Source organism: Monodon monoceros, unplaced genomic scaffold, assembly GCF_005190385.1.
Source record: "Monodon monoceros isolate NGI ecotype Baffin Bay Population unplaced genomic scaffold, NGI_Narwhal_1 Super_Scaffold_20, whole genome shotgun sequence".
Lineage (NCBI taxonomy): Eukaryota > Metazoa > Chordata > Mammalia > Artiodactyla > Monodontidae > Monodon > Monodon monoceros.
Genome location: NW_021703777.1, coordinates 71,270,908 through 71,293,684, shown reverse-complemented (window position 1 = coordinate 71,293,684; position 22,777 = coordinate 71,270,908). Strand labels below are relative to the sequence as shown.

At 39.5% G+C, this 22,777-nt stretch overlaps 1 protein-coding gene across 2 annotated transcripts in view; it reads left to right on the top strand.

Moving 5' to 3' along the window:
- Positions 1-1,792: 1,792 nt before the first annotated feature.
- SLC30A9 (solute carrier family 30 member 9) overlaps positions 1,793-22,777 on the top strand; it is a 71,580-nt gene continuing 50,595 nt past the window's right edge. For both annotated transcript variants that reach the window (XM_029234958.1, XM_029234957.1), the window contains exons 1-2: positions 1,793-2,019; positions 12,046-12,198. In XM_029234958.1, coding sequence (XP_029090791.1) covers positions 1,908-2,019; positions 12,046-12,198 — 265 coding nt within the window. In that variant the 5' untranslated portion in view covers positions 1,793-1,907. The remainder of the gene's footprint in view (positions 2,020-12,045; positions 12,199-22,777) is intronic.

Sequence of the window (22,777 nt, the reverse complement as noted above, 5' to 3'; positions counted from 1 at the left end):
AAATATCTATAGACATTTTGAAGAAAAGTATACAGGGCAACAGGGTAGATAATAAACAGGCCTATTATAGCGTCGGGAGGAAGATATTTTCCTCTACTCTTCTAAGTTCTAGTGTTACTGAGTCCAAGCTTGCTCTCTGCTCACCGCACGACAGGCCAATATATCAGAGACAAGGCGTTGAGGCAAGGAACACGACTTTATTCGGAAAGCTGGCAGACGGAGAAGATGGCAGACTAGTGTCTCAAAATAACCACCTTATGGCATCTGGATGTAAGTTTCTTTTATAGAGTCAGAGAGGGAAGTAAAGTAAAAAGGCAGAATAGAGAGGGAGAGGTGGGAAGGAAGTAAAGTAAAGAGGGCCATCAGTCTTGCAAAACGTCTCCTGGAATGGCCAGGCTCGGGGACATTCACAGGTGGGTAGGGTTCCCTGAGGCAGGCCATCATGTATGATTTTAATAACAAAAGCAACGAAAAGCAAAGGCTAAAGTCAAAGAAGCAGATCCAACATGGAGTCAAAATTGGCTCTTCCCTGTTACACTAGCTGGTCTAAGAATTAAATTAACATGAGACAGATTAACAAGAGAAAATCAAACGAAAGTTTAATAACATGTATACATGGGAGAGACCCAGGAAAACTGACTAACTCTCCAAAATGGCCCAAACCCTCACCGTGAATACCATCTTCAGCTAAAGAAAAAAGAGGATGTTGGGGGTAGTAGTTCGGGTCTTCCAAGGGGAGGAAGGCAACTGGTAAGGAGGCAAAAAAGCAAATGTTTGGTAAACAAATGTTTGCTGGGCCCACAGAGACAAGAGGACAGAGAGGAATTTTAACAAGCGACTTTGCTAGGTTCCTCCCTGTCTATATACCTAGTGTGTACTACAGTTATCTATGGTGATAGCTCCCTTCTTGGAACAAGTTCTCTATCTATATTCTTTTAGGCAGGTAGGGGAAAGGTCAAAGGTGATGAGTCTTTTGGGCCTTAAAAAAAAAATCATCCTAAATTAATTCTCTTGCCAAAGAAACCCGTTTTGGGGTGGCAAATTTTGCTCCCTTACAATAGCTAGGGTGGTCAAGGCAGGCCTCATTCCAGTTTGAGCTAAGACCTGAATGAGCATGTCAGATAAACAACACAGTTAATGCTTGGTGAATATTGTTCTCGTCTCCTTCTCCCTGGGGCCAAACTGACTCCTATTTGCATGTCTGCACATCTGCTTTTACCCAGACAAATCCTGAACGTGTAAGTCTTAGTACTGTATATTACAGACAGGAATCTGAGGTTCAGACGTTACTAGGTCAAGTTAACTGATTCTGTGGGTACTTGCCTTCACGGTAATGGCTACACAACGCTGTTGTGATGTACTGTGTTCCAGGTCCCGAGGGCACTGAGGACAAATTAGCCTAGGTTTGGGATTATCCAGAAAGGCTCTGGAGAGGGAGAGGCTCAGAAGGCCACTGTCCTTCCTTTCCACCTTACCTCCCATTTCCAACACCATGGCCCAGGATCTGAGCCCAGAAAAAAGAAACAGGCAGAGCCCTCAACGGCTGTCACTTCTGCCAAGGCTTTCCTGGCGGTTAAGAAGCAAACAATTAACTTGTAGATATCCAAGCAAGGTGCAAACGCAGTAGCGCGTTAGGACAAAGCGAACACGCCAAACTTTCTGCGCAGCCACGCCCTACCAAGCTCTTCCGGGGCAAGATCTCGCGATTCGCGCTCTGCGTGTACGTCATTTCCGCTGCCTCCCCGGCCAGGTCATTAAATAATGTTACCATTTCCGAGTTCGCTAAGGCCGCCTGCGGCGGCGCAGGCGTTGGTGTTCGGTAGTGTCCGGTCTATGGAGTCAGTTGGTTTCGGCGGCGGAGCGGAGGTAGCAAGCGGTGTTCGAGTGGGGGCCTTTGCCCCGCCAGGATGTTACCGGGCTTGGCCGCCGCCGCCGCGGCCCACAGATGTAGCTGGTCTTCCCTGTGCCGGCTCCGTCTGCGCTGCGGGGCGGCAGCCTGCGGCTCCAGCGACCTCCAGGGTGAGTGTCCTGCGCCGGCCTCTGACTCCGCGGAAGCCGGTCTGGAAGACAAGGCCGGGCTCAGCGCCGGGCGCCTCGCCTCGGGAGTATGCCGCCTTGCCCTTTCCCAACCCCAGAACCTTCTTGTCGGACCTCCGCCTTTGCAGTTCAGCCTGCCCAGCCGGCGGCGGCCCCTACAGGCCTCCCTGATCCTGGTCTCGCCCACGGTCCCCGCGGGCATTTGGGGGCAGTTCTCGGGCCGGGTCGCATCCGTGAAACGGACCACTTCGTTTCAGATAAAACATTCCGTGAGCGTGGCAGTGCCCGGCGGTGACCGCCCGCCTCCCCCCGCAGCCAGTGCGAAATTGCTGACTCCACAAAGTTCCAGGGTCTTTTGAGCTCACAGCCTTACCCTTTTTGAGCACTTTGACCGAATAGATTTTCTTACGCTGTTCCTTTTCTCGTACTCCCAACCTGTGTTATTAAATTTTCTAAGAAGGAATTTGGGGGTTGCTACGCAACATTTACGAGACATCCTTTAAGATGGGGGTATGACCATCCTACAATTGTTGAATGAGCCCAGTTCGGTTGAACAATCTTTTTGGTGAAAAAGTGTCTACTGGAGCTGTAACCCAGAAAAAAGTGGTTGTCGGGAGGTTTTATCCCTCTTCTTCAGATGTCGTTTCTGACTCAAATTTAAATTGACAGTTTACAAAATAACCTTGAACTTGTAAGTTTTAATTAGGCTTACCTCCGTTTTTGCCGTCATTGGCATGCCATAGGTTGCTTGACACTTGGGAGCTGTTAGGAACAATGAGGGAAGAGACAGAACCAAATCCACCCCTAATCTAATCCCCCAGAGTCTTGGGGATGAAAAGCGTATTTACAGAAACATTTACCCAAAATTTATGTTTGAAAAAACTTGTAGCATGTTTGTGACCTTGCAGTAGAAATTGGAAGTCGTAGTCATTCAAGTTTATAAGTAACATAGGCTAAAATAATGCCTATTCCGTGCAATTATTTTAGAATATGGTCCTTTTATTTGCAATAAATATAAAAACTGGCTTTTAAAATTTCGGAAGGGTTAATTTTAACAGCACTGTTCTGGGTGCTTTTTGGTAGTGATAAAAACGTGTAACTGTGGATTTTTCCTGTTATGGAAATGTACCTGATTCTCTTGTGAACAAAATGATTCATCTGGTTGTACTGTACTCCAAAATCCCCAGTTAAACTTTCTGGCCTAGTTACTTTTATTGACCAAGCAGTTTCGGCATTTTACACTTAAATTACGTGGAGTGGCTGTTGAATTTAGTCTAAACTGCCCTTTAAGGGTGGGTAAAAAGAAGTTGAAATAGTGTAATTTGTAATCCATTATTGTCTGTCGTTGTCAAGTCGAAAATTATGTGCTCTTTGTCTCATCCCTCTGTGAACTACAGATAATAATCACCTATCTCACCAGTCGGAATGACTGCAAAGTTGTTTGCAGTGTTTATTACCAAAAAATTAAAATGTGTTTTCATGCTTAAAAACAGTAGATGTAAAAAATAACCTTGTTTGTGCAAATTTAGTTTCAAAAATACTGAAACAGTTTTGAAAAGGGCAACCATAATTATGATAAAGCTTAAAAAATTTATTTAGAAAAAGAGTACTAATTTAGAAAAAGAGTACTAAGTACTCTTTAGAGTACTAAGAGTACTAACTAAAAAGAGTACTAAGTTGGATGCATGTAAGAAGAAAATATTTGCAGAACTTTTGAGAAAAAATTCTAAAAATAAATATTTTTCTTTGTCAAATAAAGTTTAGTTTATGCTTCTGAAACTGCTGTGTGGCTGGGAAAAACTTATAAAGAATATAGTTGAGGAGGAAATCTTGAAGGAAACAACTGCTTCATTTGTATACTTAAAAATGAGAAATGTCTGTGGGTCAAACTAACACTGAAAACATTTAAAGGCAAAAAGCAAGACAATATTCTAGAGCAGCTCTGTCCGAAAGAAATATAATGTGAACCATGTATGTTTTGATTTGTCTGATAGCCATAAAAAGTAAAAACAGATGAAATTAATTTTATTAATATATTTTATCCAGTATATTCAAAATATTTCAACACGTAATCAATATAAAAATTATTGAGATATTTTACATTATCTTTTCTTACCGGCTCTGGAGTCCAGTTTACACTTCCAGCACATCTTAGTTCAGACTCCACATTTCAAGTGCTCAGTAAACAGTGAGTACTGTATTGCACAGTGCACTTATAAAGTTAGTATCCCTAATTTATAAAGAATTTTTACAAATCAACATACATTCCAGTAGAAAAATGGGCAAAGGAAATGAATGGTTTCATAAAGCCATTCGAGTAGCCAATAAAAATGCAAAAATGTTCCATTCTTACTAATAAGCATAGAAATATAAGTCTAAAGGATTTACTACTCATTGTCTCATATTAGCTAAGTTTTTCATAGTGATTCTTCATATTGAGGATGCAGGAAAGCAGGAACTCTCTTACTACTGATTGGGACATATAGTTAGTTGAACAGTGTTTTGGAGGTCAGTTATTCTTTATATTAAAAATAACTTTAGGACTTCCCTGGTAGTTCAGTGGTTAAGAATCCGCCTGCCAATGCAGCGGACACGGGTTAGAGCCCTGGTCCGGGAAGATCCCACATGCCACGGAGCAACTAAGCCTGTGTGCCACAACTACTGAGCCTGCGCTCTAGAGCCAGCGAGCCACAACTACTGAATTCCGCGTGCCTAGAGCCCATGCTCTGCAGCAAGAGAAGCCTCCGCAATAAGCCACACACCGCAACGAAGAGTAGCTCCCACTCGCCGCAACTAGAGAAAGCCCGCGTGCAGCAATGAAGACCCAGTGCAGCCAAAAGATAAATAAGTAATAAATAAATAAAACCTTACTTAAAAAAAGAAAAAGAACTTTATGGGGGCTTCCCTGGTGGCGCAGTGGTTGAGAGTCCGCCTGCCGATGCAGGGGACACGGTTTCGTGCCCTGATCTGGGAAGATCCCACATGCCGCGGAGCGGCTGGGCCCGTGAGCCATGGCCGCTGAGCCTGCGCGTCCGGAGCCTGTGCTCCACAACGGGAGAGACCACAACAGTGAGAGGCCCGCGTACCACAAAAAAAAAAAAAAAAAAGAAAGAAATTTAAAGGTATATGCCTTCTCACCCAACAATTCTATTTAAAGGGATTTGCTTTCAAGAAATAATCAGATACATATTAAAATCTGTGCACAAGTTTATTATTAATAGTGGTAAATAGGTAACGTTTACAGTTATGAAGAATAGGAAACGTTATGGTACAATTATTTTTTATTTTATTTTTATAAATTTATTTTTGGCTGGTTGGGTCTTCGTTGCTGTGTGCAGGCTTTCTCTTGTTGCGGTGAGTGGGGGCTACTCTTCCTTGTGGTGTGCTGGCTTCTCATTGCAGTGGCTTCTCTTGTGGAGCACGGGCTCTAGACACACGGGCTCAGTAGTTGCGGCTCACAGGCTGTAGAGCGCAGGCTCAGTAGTTGTGGCGCACGGGCTTAGTTGCTCCACGGCATGTGGGATCTTCCCAGATCAGGGCTCGAACCCGTGTCCCCTGCATTGGCAGGTGGATGCTTAACCACTGCGCCACCAGGGAAGCCCTGGTACAGTTATTAAGGGCTGGTGATAGATGCAAACATTTTTTTTAAAAAATCATAATTTAGAAGAATATTTAGTGATGTGGGAAAATGCTCTTGAAACTGGAAAAAATGTAGTAAGAATATATACTATGATATTACCAGTAACTTTCTCTAGAAAATTTTTTTAATTAACTTTAGTGTTTTTCAAATGATCTACACAAACATATACTTTTAAATAATAAAAATATTACTTAGTTTCTCTAGTAAATATGCCCTTTTTTAAAAAAGTTCTTTTGGCTTTGCATAAGCACTTATTTTATTTGTTCATGTATTTATGTCTTGCCTCATTTGACAATGATTTGAGATGGGAAGATGCTTCTTTAAGGACTACATGCCAAATCAGATATGTGCTTTTGCTTAAGTCCGAGATTAATAAAAGTATAGTTTTTAAATAAAAATACAGAAATTGACCTTTGTATTTTTAAATTTCTGTCTGCAATCTGCTAGTATTACCATACGAAAAGTAGAGTGGGAATTTAACCCCTTAAATAACTAATAGGAACATTGACAGTTACAAAAAAAGACCATTTTGGCAGGCTGACAGCATGATTCTGTGTAGTTCAGGTTAATAATAGGGTTACCTGTAAAATGAGGTTAACCATGGTATGTGCTTCATAGGGTTTTTGTGAGTGAGGATCATTCAGGAAAGAGGTACCAGGCATTGTAGTTGCTGGTGGTGCAGTACTGAACAAGACAGACACAGTTTCCACCTTTTTTGGAAATGAGGAATGAGAAAACATATCTAAATGCTATAAAGGAAATAAGCAGAGTGATGGGCTAGAAGGTAGCCAGCAGGGGCCATTTCATTAGCTGTGCTGGCCTGGGACTCCAGCTTTCCTGAGGAGGTGGAAACTGAGCCAAGGCATGAAAAATGAAAATGAGCAAGCCAAGTGAACATCTGGGGCAAAGAGCAATCCAGGCAGAGCAAATAGAAACCCTAGAGACTAGACTTGTATTCAGGCGCAGGAGGAAACGTGCTGTCGGTGGAGTGTGGTTGGAAGGGGAGGGGTGTGTGAAATGAGACTGGGGAGGCATCATAGCCTTTTGGGTTGTAGGTTTAAAAAAAAAGCAAGTGTTTAAAAAATATCATTCTGACTACTGTGTAGAGAATGGATTGGAAAGGGAAGAGTGTAAATAAGGAGATCACTGGGGGCTATTAGAGTTACCTACGCAAACAGGATTGTGGTTGGGCCATGGTACTTAGCAATGGAGATGGAGAGATGTAGATGGCTTTGAGGTATGTTTTGGGATATCAATTATAGTGTGATAATACAGGTAAAGCATTTAGTACAGTGGCGCTTGGCAAATCCTTAATGTATTTGATATTCTTTCCCCCTTTTCCTAAGCAAATATTTACAAGAATTAAGGCAGCAGAGTTGGTGTGCCAAGATGCAGTGCAGGAACTTGTATATTCTTTACATACTCCAAAAAAAAAAAAAAAAAAAAGGATTCCCTATTGCTTACTCTGTTCTGGTGAAAAATCACATCAGCAATAGTCCTGAAGGTTGAGCCACCTGGTCTAGGTCACACTTTTGCTTGCCAGATGATTAGACATAAGAGGGATTTTCCTGCATTTTTTGTTAGCTGAAAGCATAAAAGTAAACTAAAGATAGTCAGTGTGTTACTATTAGCAGTATAATATTTGAAGTAATTTAACAATGGATGTATTTTTAATTTAAAATTTTAGGCATTTGGGGAACATACAGAAAAGTATAAGGTATAGAGTAAAAATTATGCATAATCCAGATATTTCACCAGTAGCATTTTTGAATAGTTGAAACCAAGCTGTATTATTTTGTCTCCTGCTTTTTTTAATGCAACATCATGATTCAGTTATACACACACACTTATATTCTTTTTCAGAATGTATATTTTTCAGAATATACATATATATGTATTCTTTTTTAGATTCTTTTCCATGGTAGGTTATTACAAGGTATTGAATGTAGTTCCCTGTGCTATACAGTAGGTCCTTGTTGTTTATCTGTTTTATGTTTAGTAGTGTATATATGTTAATCTCAAGGTCCTAATTTATCCCTCCCCTCTTTTCCCCTTTGGTAACCATAAGTATGTTTTCTGTATTTGTGAGTCTGTTTCTGTTTTGTAAATAAGTTTATTTGTATCATTTTTTAGATTCCACATATAAGTGATATCATATGATATTTGTCTTTCTCTGTCTGATTTCACTTGGTATGATAATCTCTAGGTCCATCAATCTGCAATGGTCTCTCTTTTTAAAAAAAATATTTATTTATTTGGCTGTGCTGGGTATTAGTTGCGTGCTGCAGGATCTTCATTGCTGCCTGCGGGATCTTTAGTTGTGGCATGCGGGATCTAGCTCCCTGACCAGGGGTCGAATCTGGCCCCCCTGCATCCGGAGCACGGAGTCTTAACCACTGGACCACCAGGGAAGTCCCTGCAATGGTCTCTTAAGAAAAGAGACTGGGGCTCCCCTGATGGCGCAGTGGTTGAGAGTCCGCCTGCCGATGCAGGGGACACGGGTTCGTGCCCCGGTCCGGGAAGATCCCACATGCCGCGGAGTGGCTAGGCCCGTGAGCCATGGCCGCTGAGCCTGCGCATCCGGAGCCTGTGCTCCGCAACGGGAGAGGCCCGCGTACCGCAAAAAAAAAAAAAAAAAAGAAGACTTAGGTGCAGGTTTGTCTCTGGTCCTGAAATTAGCCTGAAGCAAAACATTTCAAACCGTTAAGAAATCTTTTTGTTTGTTTTTAGTTATTATTATTGCAGAAGCAACATACACAGTAGACAGAATTGTCAGTTTGCGTGGGAGAAAAAGAGTTTTTTGTATTGTTGTATTTGTATTGTTTTTGTAGTGTTTGTATTTTGTATTGTTGTAGTATGAAAAGGCTAAATTTCCTCCAAAAGCCAGAGTAAGTGGTAGGTGACAAACAAGATTGGAGAGAGGACAAAGGGTGATCAGTAGCAATGTTATTAGGAGTTGCAGAGGCAGTAACAGTAAAATAAAAGCAGAGAAAAGTGATTGTTTCGACTAGACTGATAAGATACCAGTAGCTCTGCAGTCTCCATGAACAGCCTTGTATATGCAGCAATGAGAAGTTCCTTGTCCAGGCCCATAGAGTAGTGAGCACCAAACTAAAGACTAATCTAACCATAACATAGCTTATTTTAGAAGTCACCTTGAAGAAAGGGTATGAATGGTGGTTACTTTTTTTTACTGTCTTTCTGCCTTCTAGAATTAATTAACAAATTCAGTAATTTATTCAACAAATGGTTGAGTTTCTACTGCTATGTGTTAGGTATTCTGTTTTATTGAATCAAATGTGGTCTTGTGTATTTTTTAGAATATAAAATGTTAAAGGTAGAAACATTATGCAATTTCTGTGTAATTTTCAATCTTGTATTCATGGCAAATGTGTACTTTTAAAGCTGATACCTAGAGGCTTCCCTGGTGGCACAGTGGTTGGGAGTCCGCCTGCTGATGTGGGGGACACGGGTTCGTGCCCCTGTCTGGGAGGATCTCGCGTGCCGCGGAGTGGCTGGGCCCGTGGGTCTTGGCCGCTGAGCCTGCGCCTGGAGCCTGTGCTCCGCGGCGGGAGAGGCCACAGCAGTGAGAGGCCCACGTGCCGCAAAAAAAAAAAAAAAAAAAATTAAAGCTGATACCTAAAATTCTACTAAATTTAAAAAGTAATTACTTTTTGAAACGGTGAGCAAGGAAGCTATCAAGATTACTAAGATAGTGTCAAAGGACACAGGAGTTGGGAATTCCCTGGTGGTCCAGTGGTTAGGACTCTGCGCTTTCAGTTGAAGTTAAGGGTTTGATCCCTGGTCAGGGAACTAAGATCCCACAAGCCGTGGGGAGAGGCCAAAAACAAAAAGGACACAGGAGTCAATTTGAAGAGACCCCTACTGGCCCAAAATGGGATGGACAGTTTGGACATAAATCAGGATAATGACTAAAATGGATTGATATACATCAAATAATGTTTAAATCTATGGAATCATAGTGATACATACACATGCAAATTATTGTGTCACTATTGCAGGATGGTAGGTAGTGAACTCATTATTTTGAGAACTGGTAAATAAAGGGAAAAAATTAAGCATACAGCGTGACTTTCTTATATGAACTATACTGCTGGATAACCAAATACATGAAGGGAATTTTCTCTTTGTAGAAGTATTCTGACTAAAAAATGAAGTGATAAAACTATAATATCACCATTTTGTAACCACCTGAGGAATAAATGATTCTAGGCATTGAACAACAGCAGACACTATCACAAATAGAGATAACCAAATATTATGTGGCTCCTGGTTAAAGAACACATCACCACTTATCAAGTAGTGTTGTCCTAATAAAAAGGAACCTGAATTTGGATAAAGCCTTTATATCCATCGATTTATAGAACACATAGAAGTACAGGTTAAACAACACCATGGGAATTAAATCAGTAAAATTCAGACTGGAAAACAGGACAAAAATTTAGTACAAACAGCTGGTTTCTTCAATATAAAAATTGCTCTAAAACACATATCCTGTAGAAGAGAGACTTAAAAGACATCTCAGTCAATTGTAGTATGTGGACCAAATTAAGATCTGTTCACATACACAAAAATTATGACTTGTAACAGTGGAAATTGGAAATTGAGGATATTTGATGATATTAAGGATTTTTTTTTTACTTGCAATGGTGGTATGGCTATGTTTTAAAAAGTTCTTATCTCTTAGAATGCATACTGAAATATTTAAGAATGAAATTATTTTATGTCTGAGATTTACATCAAATTAATATGTAGGTGGGGAGATGCAGGTGCAGGCAGAGGTGAAACAAGGTTGGCCATGAGTTGATAGTTGTTGAAGTAATGAGTATGTGTACGTTTATTGTACTGTTTTTTTCTACCTTTGCATATAATTGAAATTTTCTGTAATAACGTTTTAAAAATTAAGGAGAACCTTGAAAAAGATCTAGGATCAAGTCACGAAAACATTGTCCTCTTCTGAGGAAGGATTTTTAGACTGTAGTAATCCCTCTTTAAACACCTTAGCACAGTCTCTATAGAAGTGTTTCATCAGTGGGTAAAAAAAATGTTGGTGTCATAGTGTTTTTGTTAGGTAGTAATCACAAAAGATATTTTGAATAGGGCTGACAAGTCGGAACACCAGTGGCTGTGGTGAAGAAGATGCTTTCCTGGAGGGTGGGTTTCTTAGGAGAATTTGCTTTCACCCTTTCTTCACTAATTTTGCTGGTAGGTTACATATTTTTATTTATTTTTTGTGGTACACAGGCCTCTCACTGTTGTGGCCTCTCCCGTTGCGGAGCACAGGCTCCGGACGCGCAGGCTCAGCGGCCATGGCTCACGGGCCCAGCGACTCCGCGGCATGTGGGATCTTCCCAGACCGGGGCACGAACCCGTGTCCCCTGCATCGGCAGGCGGATTCCCAACCACTGCGCCACCAGGGAAGCCCCAGAAAAGTTTCAACTCTTAAGTGCTTAACCCTCCACTCTTGGAGAAAATTGACTGTTTCTAATGATATAATTTCATTATTTCACCTAAAACTTTAGAAAATATATAAATTATACCTAAACAAGATTTTCGAGTTTTAAGTACTCAGCGTAAAAAAATAAAAGCAAGAGGGTCACATGAGAGTAGAAACAGATAGATTTACTTTTCTACCACTTTGATGCAAATGTGGAATATATTTTCCTTCTGTATTTCAGCCCTCTAAAGCTCACAGTCAACCCAGATGCAACAGCTAAAGTGCTTTGTAATTAGTCTTCTATTCTTCCCTCAATTAGAATTCCCATATACCGAGAAATCTCACCAAATGTTGATCTAATTATCTGATTTAAAAACATCAGTGACAGTATGAATGACTGATTAATATAATTCACATATTGATTGTGAAATGAAAGATGACTCAGTCTCCATCTAGCAGAAGGAAGATGCAGGGTAGTTTTGAGTAGGACACCCTCCTGACCTTCCCCTTCTCAGAGTTCTTATTCTGAAAAGTACATTATGCCATTTTTTTTATCATGCAACCAGCATACAAAATAAAGAATATCTTTTAAATGCCAGAGACCTTTCAGAACAGCTGAATAATGCAAATATTTTGATTTTATATAATTTTAAAAGTTACCATATAAATAAATTTGCAAATTAGGGGAAAAAATATTTTCTTTTCCTTTACAAAATATAGACCCTGTATACCTAGGGCTCAATGAAACACCTCCATGGAAAGGGTGGCTTAGCATTGTGCATTTGGATATTTAACAGGATGAAAGTTTTACTGTTATTCTGTAAAATTATTCTCTTATCATAGGTATGTTTTATTGGGTATAAAAATCCTTATTTGAAATTTGTTTGAAATTAAAATTTTTTTCTTTCAGAATGGCAGAATTTAGTGACATTTGGGAGCTTTTCAAATATTGTTCCCTGTTGCCCACTGAATCAAGTAAAGTCGTATTCCACAAATGTTCAGAAAGAAGGACGGGGATCACAAACTCACAAAATGGAAAAAGTACCATCATTTGATGAAGCAGGTATGTATAAATCTTTTAAAATAGTTTTCTTCTGTATACTGGGATCGTTTGCATAAGATTATTTGTTCCTTGAATGTTTGACAGAACTTACATGTAAAATCATCTGGACTAGTGTTTTCTTGGTGAGGAGTCATTAAACTGCTAACTTAATTTCTTTTGATTTTTCTATTTCTTTTTGACTCAATTTTGGTAAGTTCTGTTTTTTTCTAGCAATTTATCCACTTCAACTAAACTTTTAATTTATTGGCATGAAGTTTATGGTACTCTCTGTATACTTTTAGCAGCATATGTAGTTACACCCTTTTTTCCATTCCTAGTGGTGTTTGTCTTATTTTCTTGATTAATTTTGCCAAAACTTTGTCTATTTTATTATTTTTCCAAGTAATTTTTTTTACTTTGAATCTATATCATATGTTTGTCTCTTATTTCATTAATTTCCACTCTTACCTTAAATATATTCTCCTTTCTGCTTCCTTTGTATTTACTCTGTTATTCATTTTTTAACTATCATATCAGTTAGCTATTTTACTCATTAATTTTGAACCTTTCTTCTTAAAGTAGGAATTTAAGCCATAGTTTTATTGGGTATAAAAATCCTTATTATTAGTTTGTTTGAAATTAAAAAACTTTTCTTCTTTTAGAATGGCAGAATTTAGTGACATTTGGAAGCTTTTCAAATACTGTTCCCTGTTGCACACTGAATCAAGTAAAGTTGTACTTGAAAGTTGTACTTTCTTTTAGTTTTACCTAAAATTTTGCATTATGTGTTTTGAAGCTATGTTGTTAGATTCATACACATGTAGAATTGTTACATAACACTGATGAATTAGACCTTTTCTTGTTATGTAACAACTCTTTTTTTTTTTTTTAGCGACATCTTCAGATTTCATTGGTATTTGCCAATGAAATGGCAAATGGTGTAATTTTTCCTGTCCTTTGGCTTTAACCTGTTTTTGTCCTAATTTGATAATCTTTGTCTTTTAACTGAAAATTTAGTCTGTTTACATTTACTGTAATAATCGATATGTTTGGACATATTTCTGCCATTGTATCATGTGCTTCCCTGTGCGTTTTTTTTTTTTTTTAATTCCATTTTTGCCTTCTAAAAAAACCTTTTTTTTCTCATTCCATTATCCCCTCTCCCTCATACACAGAAACAACACACACTTGCTTGGGAGTTATATACTTTATGTCTGTACTAAAGTCTAAAGGTAATTGAAAAGTTTACTTTCCTTCTGAAAAATACAAAGAACTTAGAATGTTTTAACTCTGGTCACCCCCTCCAAACTCACATGTGATTTGTTTGCTAGTATTTTGTGTCTATTCTGCTCTCTTTTCCTTCTATAAAATAAACATTGCTATTTGTTCAAATTTATCTAAAATCTTTGTTAACCATCTTTTCTTATTTCTCTGCTCTTTCTGTCTGATGTAGAATACATCCTATAGAAATTCCTTTAGGTGAGGATCTTTCATGGTAAAGGCACATTTTAATATCTTATTCCACTGTCTTTTGGCTTTCACTGTTGCTGTTGAGAAGTCAGATATTTTGCCTTTGTTTCCATGTCTTTTCTGTTTGTCTGCTTTTTAAATTTGATTAACTGTATTTTGAAAGTCTTTTTCTTTGGTGTAAACTGCAGTTTTACTATGAAGTGACTAGGTGTGTATTTCTTTGTATTTACCCTGCCTGAGATTTGTTGGGCTTCCTGGATCTGAGAATTGGCATTTTTCTATCAATTCAATTCTGGAATTCTACAATTCTCTGTCACTGTCCCTTGAAATATGTATTACCCCCTCTCATTTCTCTTTTATCTCCTTTTGGAACTCTAGTTAGAAATATTTTGGATCTTCTTGCTTTAATTTCCATGTCTCTAAACCTCTCTGACATACTTTGTATTTCTTTATGTTTCTGGCCTAGATCCTGGGTTATTTCCTTAGGCCTACCTAGTTCACTAATTCCCTCTTTAGTTGCCTCTAATCTGCGGGTTGGTACATCTGTTGGGTTTTTAATTTTAATGATTATATTTTTCATTTCTAGAAATTATTTCTATTTTTCATCTTGGTTGGTTGGTCTCTTGCTCCTTGCTTATGTTTTCAGACTTCTTTATTATTAGGTGTATTAAACATAGCTATTTTATAATCTGGGACTGAAAATTCTGCTCTTTGAAATCTTTGGTTCTTACCGTATTATCTTTTTCCTCCATTTCTTGCTCTCATTCATGATGCCCTATCTGTTTTTAAACTGAGAAGTGTTCATTTTCCATGTAGTTTTATATCTTGGAACTATTTGATGTCTCTGATTGAGGATGTGTTCCTGCATAGAGAGTTTGCATTTGCCTCTGTTAGCTGCTGGGGACACAACTTGGGACCACATTAAATTAAAGTCAGCTTAAGATTTTTGGACCACGTTAGTAGCATGAATTCAGACTATAAACTTGTGTGAGCTGCCTTATCCTTAGGATTTTCAGGGGAGTTTTTCTGTTCTCCACTATGTGACACCAGAGTAGGTGCAGGCTTGCTTCCTTGCTATCCCCTTCTCTGTGTGTTTTTTCTAGGTCACAGTAATGCCAGGTGTCTAGGTTTTTTTCTGGGTATCTCCCGTTAGACTCTCCGTCTTTAGCAGAACCTAGTTTTATTCTTTGTTCTCCCATGCCCCTTGCAGCTGTGGAAGTAGAATCTCAAAGAATGTAAGCTTCAACAGAAATCATCAGGGAAAAAACTGGCTTTGGTCTGCTCTCTTATTCTGCAGAGGTCCTGCTTTCCCTTCATTTTTGCCCTCTTCACATCATTTTGCTAGCTTAGCAGTGCATTTGAAAAGTTTTTTAATTCCCTAGTCTGCTGTGCAGCATTAAAAAGAAGTCCTTGGGGCTTCCCTGGTGGCGCAGTGGTTGAGAGTCTGCCTGCCGATGCAGGGGATGCGGGTTCGTGCCCCGGTCCAGGAGGATCCTACATGCCTCAGAGCGGCTGGGCCCGTGAGCCATGGCCGCTGAGCCTGCGCGTCCGGAGCCTGTGCTCCGCAACGGGAGAGGCCACAACGGTGAGAGGCCTGCGTACTGCAAAAAAAAAAAAAGAAGTCCTTTATTTATTCATTTATTCATTAATTTATTCAAGGAGTATTTATTGAGCACTTTTTATATGGCAGCAAATGAGAATGACTCTCTGAGTTTATATTCTCTTTATTACTAAAATAGAAAATTAAGCAAAAAAAGTATAGTAAGTACTGTGATAGAAGGAATACTGTGTGCTGGAGGGACACCTAACTGAGTCTTGCATGGTTGAGGAAGGTTTCCATAGGAAATGATATCTAATTTAGTGACCTGAAAGTAGGCATTGATGTGATGAGTGGTGGAGAAAAAAGGTAACACTGCAAGTAACTTAGTGTGTCTAGACTAGTGAGTAGAGGATCTCGTGGTGGGGTTGGTAGTTTTGCAAGTACAAGGGGTGAAACTCAAGAGGTAAACAGTAGTCAGATTAGGGTTTTGTTTAGGAGTTTGGGCTGTTTTGTAGGCAGTGGGAATCTATTGGAGTATTTTAAGTAGAGGAAGTACTTAATCAGATTTAAGATTTTAGAAAGATAACTAGATGCAGACTGGAAAAGAGATTGCAAAGGAGGGAGACTGAAAACAGTAATACAAATGAGGCTGTAGTCTAGGTTAATGTCAATGATTTTTTTAAGGGAGTAGGTGAACGCAAGAGATTTAGGAGCTGAGTAAGACCTGGTGATTGAATTTGGGGGACTGAAAGAGAGAGGGTCAAGTAAAGGACAGTGCATGGTTACTGGATTGGATTGGGTGATTGTGTCGGTGATTTCATTGATTTCTAAAATTAAGGGACTTCTCTGGTGGTGCAGTGGTTAAGAATCTGCCTGCCAATGCAGGGGACGTGGGTTGATCCTTGGTCTGGGAAGATCCCACATGCCACAGGGCAACTAAGCCTGTGCGCCACAACTACTGAGCCTGTGTTCTAGAGCCTGTGAGCCACAGCTACTGAGCCTGTGTACTGCAACTACTGAAGCCTGTGCACCTAGAGCCCATGCTCCGCAACATGAGAAGCCACTGCAATGAGAAGCCTGCGCACTGCAACGAAGAGTAGCCCCCACTCGCCGCAACTAGAGAAAGCCTGCGCGCAGCAACGAAGACCCAGCACAGCCAAAAGTAAATAAATAAAATAATCTATAAAAAAATAAAATTAGGAATACCAAAGCTGGAGTATATATTAATGAGAAGGTGAGGATTCATTCTTGGACATCTGAATCATAGGTGCCTCTGGGGCATCTTAGCAGATGACTAGTAGGCAGTTGGTTATACTACTTTTCTACTGTGAGACACGATCTTTTGGCTGGATTAGTGCAGTAGCCTCTCCCGGGGCTCCTTAATTCCACTCTTACTTTCTCATTATATTTCAGCCAAACCAGTCTTCCTTTTGGTTCTTAGAAAATACCAAACTTATTCTTGTTTTAGGGTGTGTGCTCTAGTTGCTTTTTCTTTTCAAGATGCCCTTCTTCATGTGGCTGACCGTTTTGGTCATTTACATCTTTTTAAAAATATAAATAAATAAATAAATTTATTTGCTTAATTAATTAATTAATTTACGGTATGCGGGCCTCTCACCGCTGCGGCCTCTCCCGCTGCGGAGCACAGGCTCTGGACGCGCAGGCTCAGCGGCCATGGCTCATGGGCCCTGCCACTCCGCGGCATGTGGGATCCTCCCGGACCGGGGCACAAACCCGCGTCCCCCGCGTCGGCAGGCAGACTCTCAACCACTGCGCCACCAGGGAAGCCCTATTTTTAAATTTATTTTATTTTTGGCTGCGTTGGGTCTTTGTTGTTGCGCGTGGGCTTTCTCTGGTTGTGGTGAGTGGGGGCCACTCTTCGTTGCGGTGCACGGGCTTCTCATTGCGGTGGCTTCTCATTGTGGAGCACGGGCTCTAGGCTTGCAGCTTCAGTAGTTGCAGCACGCAGGCTCAGTAGTTGTGGCTTGTGGGCTCTAGAGCACAGGCTCAGTAGTTGTGGCGCACAGGCTTAGTTGCCCTGTGGCATGTGGGATCTTCCTGGACCAGGGCTTGAACCCATGTCCCCTGCATTGGCAGGCGGATTCATAACCACCACGCCACCAGGGAAGTCCTGGTCATTTACATCTTAAATGACATGTCAGCTCTGCACACCCAGTCAGTCTTTAATATTACACTCATTTTAATTCTCTGTGTAGTTAGCACTTATCACTGACTGATATTTTCAGTATCTGCTTTATTTTTCCCCCCGTTTCCAAGCCTCGTGATAGCAGGAACTTCAGTGCCTATAGCAGTGGCTTGCCCATAGTAGGGGTTTAATATTTTGTACATAAGTGAATGCATAGAGTTCTAACCTGGTGATAGAGATTTAGGAGTTATTAGCTACACCCAGGTGGTAACTGAAGTCATGAGTGTGTTTGAGACAGTATAGGGAGAGAGTTTAGATTGGGGAGATAAGAGCTAGTACAGAATCCCCAGTGAGTAAGGGACAAGTGGAAGAGGAGGAGCTTGCAAAGAATACTTGAGGAGGTGCAGTCTGGAGAGGTAAAAGAAAAGCCAAGGAGAGTGTGGTGTTAGGAGAAGAGAGAAGAATAATAAACATAATAAACATTTCAAGACTGTCTTTTCTATAGTCGGATGTCTTTCACAGGGAAGATTTTACAGATTCCTTGAGAAACCTGTGTTTATGTTTATGATGCCTGTTTTTCATCCTTTTCCCTAAGCCTCATCTTCTCTTGGGCTTACTATGCAGTTTTAGCCAGTTTCTTCTCTTTTCCTTGTGGTGATGGAGAACTGCTCGGGTAAATATTGATTGAGAGTTTGATATTAGAGGATGAAGGAATGGAGGGTGTCATGAGTCCCTAAGTTCCAGAAATAAGCATATTTATTAGAACATTGAAATGGGAGAAGAAACAGATGATGAAATAATATAATTAAAGGTAAAACATGTTATAATGCTTTTCTGAGATGAACATCAACTCAGGCAAAAACATTTAATATTGGTTCAACTATACAGAAGGCTTGAAATTGAAATCTGTGACTAGGTTTCTTTTTTCTCTGCTGACTGAAATTAAGATGTTAGTTTATTTTATTATGTTCAGAGTACATTGTTTATTGATTGTTTTATTTTGGGCTCAAGTTTTCAGAATTTGCTTAGGCCAAATTAGACCTTGTTAACCATCAGATAGACAGCAAGTAATTGCTTGATTGAAAGATAATTTGTATATTTAAGAGTTTGAGATCGACTTCTGAATAATTCAGATCACATGATAAAGTCAGAAACAGCTCATTAAGAGGCAGAGACTTGCTAAGGAATCCTTAAGTTTTTAAGGAGCATTCAAATGTTTTAAATTTTAGTAAAATCAGTTTTAATTTTGCTAATGACAGCAGATGTGTGGCAAACAGCCAGGGCTTGAGCTTAAAACAAATTTCTAGAGATATTCATGGATAGAATGTCTGGTTACTTATTGAAATCATAAAGATTCTACTCCAGTGATCCAGTGTAAGTTTATTAAGATGGCGGTGTGCAAAAAAAGTATTCATACATGTGTTTGAGCCATTTACTAGCATTTCTTGTTTGTGATTCTTTTTTGCTGCACTGGGTGGCTTGTGGGATCTCAGTTACCCAACCGGGGATTGAACCTGGGCCATGTCAGTGAAAGCCCAGAATCCTAACCACTAGGCTACCAGGAACCTCCCTGTGATTCGTAACACTATATAATTAGTAATGTCTAGACAGTTTGTGGTGAGAAGAATATCCAGAAGTATCAGTTTTAGGGCTTCCCTGGTGGCGCAGTGGTTGAGAGTCCGCCTGCCGATGCAGGGGACGTGGGTTCGTGCCCCGGTCCGGGAAGATCCCACATGCCATGGAGTGGCTGGGCCCGTGAGCCATGGCCACTGAGCCTGCGCGTCCGGAGTCTGTGCTCTGCAGCGGGAGAGGCCACAACAGTGGGAGGCCCGTGTACCGCAAAAAAAAAAAAAAAAAAAAAAAAGTATCAATTTTAGAGCAACTTATTTTATGTGATTTGTTTGAATGACTTTGATCATTGTAGAAAGGAGGGTTGTCTGTGAAACTTTAGACAGTAGATTTCAGTTGTTCAGACACTAGGTGAGTGTTGAAAGCTTATTTTTCTACCACTCTGTCCCTTCACTTTTGTCTGCCCAAGGCTCTATTCCCCAAAACAAAATTTTTAAGTAATATATAGATTCTATAAAGATGCTTTAGAATTAGTTTGCTGTATAGGTAGACAAAAATAAAATATCAGTTATTTAACTGATCAATGTCAAATGTTATAAGCTATAGTTATTAATTAATTAAATAGAAGTGTTTTTAAGCCTTTTTTTTTTTTTTTTTTTTTACTAATATGCCATCATAACCTACTTAGGATCTGATGAATAGTTAAAATAAAGCCTTTTGGGATTTTCTGCACATTTTGGTTATCAAAACATACCATGTAGGAAGCAACCTAAGTGTCCATCGACAAGATGAATGGATAAAGAAGATGTGGCACATATATACAATGGAATATTACTCAGCCATGAAAAGAAATGAAATTGAGTTATTTGTAGTGAGGTGGATGGACCTAGAGTCTGTCATACAGAGTGAAGTAAGTCAGAAAGAGAAAAACAAATACCGTACTTTAGCACACATATGGAATCTGAAAAAAAAAATGGTTCTGATGAACGTAGGGGCAGGACAGGAATAGAGACACAGATAGGGGCAGGACAGAATAGAGACACAGACGTAGAGAATGGACTTGAGGAGTACTCATATTTTGAAACACAAACTGGCAGAAATAAAAGCAGAACAAGGAAATCTGGGAAAGAGCCAACTATAGAGCTTACAAATAAAAGTGTAATCACTAAAGTAAGTATTTAATAGATTAAATAGCCATAGTCAAGTAGAGAATTAGTAAATTGAAATTCACCCTGAATGAGCATAGGAAAGCAAAAAGATTTTCCAAGAAAATGAAAAAGCTTTAAAAAGACATGAAGCTCTAGCCTATATTTAATAGGCATTTCAGAGAGAGAGAGAGAGAATAGAGAAACGGTGTAGAAATTATATATAAAGAGATAATGGATGAGAATTTTTCAGAATTTGGGAAAAACAAGGATCTTCAGATCAAAAATACACTTTTAGTACTAAACAGGGTAAATGAAAAGAAACCCATAGATTTCAAAACTGAAACAAGAAACAACCCAACTTAAAAGTTGCCAAAGAGAAAGTCAGCCTGCTATCAGTACAATTGTTGCTCTCTTGAAGTAGACTTTTTATCTGCAACAATATGCAGAAAATAAGGGAGGAGTGATTTGGAGTAGTAGCCATGAAAGGGTAAGAGGAAAAATAAATGTTACCCTAGAATTTTATACTTGTCTAAATAATCATTCTAGAGGGAAGGCAAAATAAAAACATTTCACATATATAAAGATGACTATCCTAACCTACCTGCATTAAAAAAAAACTATTCAAGTATGTATTTCCATAAGATGCAGAGTAAACTCAGGGAAAGAAGCGTTGGGATAATAAAGGGACAGTGAAAAGCAAGAAGTGGATAAAATGTGTTGGAAAGTTAATTTGATAGTAAAAATCATAAACATTTTATATTAAATGCTACAATTTTAGTCAAGAGTAATAAGATAGAAGAAGTTTTCAGTGGTTAAAAGTTTTTTTTCTTGTTCAGAGGAAGGTAGAGATGGGGAATAACAGATGGTTAGAAAGATTTATAGGAAAGTATGTATGTTAAATTTCTAAATGGAATCATGAAAACAGTAGAACTATAACCTTATAAATTTGAAACCAGCATGGGCATGGGGTGAGAGGAGGATATAGAAAACTTTATAAATCTAACAGATGGCAAGAAAGGCAGAAGAAAAATAAAAGCAAAGGAAAAAAGGATGGTAAACCGAAGTCAGACAATAAGGTGGCTGAAGTCTAAATCAGATAACCAAGTAGTCAGTCAGCTTTCATGGTGTTGCCTATCATTTATATATACTCATATTCTAAATATGTAGAAATGGTTCATTTCCATTTATTTCATCATTTCCACCTCTATATAAAATAAAATCAATATTTCCTTGATTCCATTCTCTTTTCCAGCTCTTACTGAAAGTCCAGATATTGCTTTCACTTCCTCATCTCCCATTCTCACCTCAACCTGTTGCTCCATCTCTACTCTTCCTGCTGAAACTGCTGTTGTCAGAAGGTTGCCAGTGATCTTCATGTTGCTGATCCAGTTTTCACTTCTATCCTCTTTTCCCAAAAATACACAAATATCTACTTATAAATCAATTATTATTTTAAACATAGAGGTAATGTAGGAAAGTGGTTAAGAGAGGAGACTAATCGAAATGACTTGGGTTTCAATCCTGACTGTGCTTCCATGTTTAAAATACTAGCTGTGTGACTTTGAGGGAAGTTCCAAAATTTCCTGAATAAGATGAAGATAATAATAGTACTTACCTCAGAGCAGTTTTGTGAGGATTAAATGAAATAATGCATGTAAAACACATAGTGTACTGTATGTGGCACATGGTAAATACTTAGTAAATGTTAGCTATTGTTAATAAGCTCCAAAATGTTATATTATTGAATGAAGATATGATTAGAGAAAAGGTTTTAAGGGTGAGATTTTTATTACAAAATATTTGATACATATAAAAGAATACATGCTATGTATATGTAAGTTAGAAAGCATAATAAAATCAACGCCTGGGAATTTACCACCTAACCTGAGAACCTTGCATTCTTTTTTTTAAAACCTTTTAATTTTATTTATTTATTTATTGTTTATTTGCAAGCTGCATGCGGGCTTCCTCTAGTTGTGGGGAGCGGGGGCTACTCTTCATTGCGGTATGCGGGCTTCTCATTGTGGTGACTTCTCTTGTTGCAGACCACGGGCTCTAGGCACGCCGGCTTCAGTAGTTGTGGCACACGGGCTCAGTAATTGTGGCTTGTGGGGTCTAGAGCGCAGGCTCAGTAGTTGTGGTGCACGGGTTTAGTTGCTCCGCAGCATGTGGGATCTTCCCGGACCAGGGCTCGAACCCGTGTCCCCTGCATTGGCAGGTGGATTCTTTTTTTTCTTTTTTTTTTTTTTTCGGTACGCGGGCCTCTCACTGTTGTGGCCTCTCCCGTTGCGGAGCACAGGCTCCGGACGCACAGGCTCAGCGGCCATGGCTCACGGGCCCAGCCGCTCCGCGGCATGTGGGATCTTCCCGGACCGGGGCACGAACCCGTGTTCCCTGCATCGGCAGGCGGACTCTCAACCACTGCGCCACCAGGGAAGCCCGAGGCTATCGTCTCTTCATATGTTTATTGGTTATTTGTATTTCCTTTCCTGTGCAAGTTTGTTCTTGTCTTCTGCCCTTATTTTTTCTAATGGGTTGTCTTTTTGTTAATAGATCTGGAGGAATTCTTAAATATTCTTGATAGTTATCCTTTGTTGATTATATTTGCTGGATATATCTTCTCCTATTTAAGTCATTAATTTACCTGGAATTGGTTGTTTATGGTGTGAGGTAGATTCCAGTTTTCTTTCATTAAATTTTTTGGAGGGGAGGGAGTTGTACAGTTGT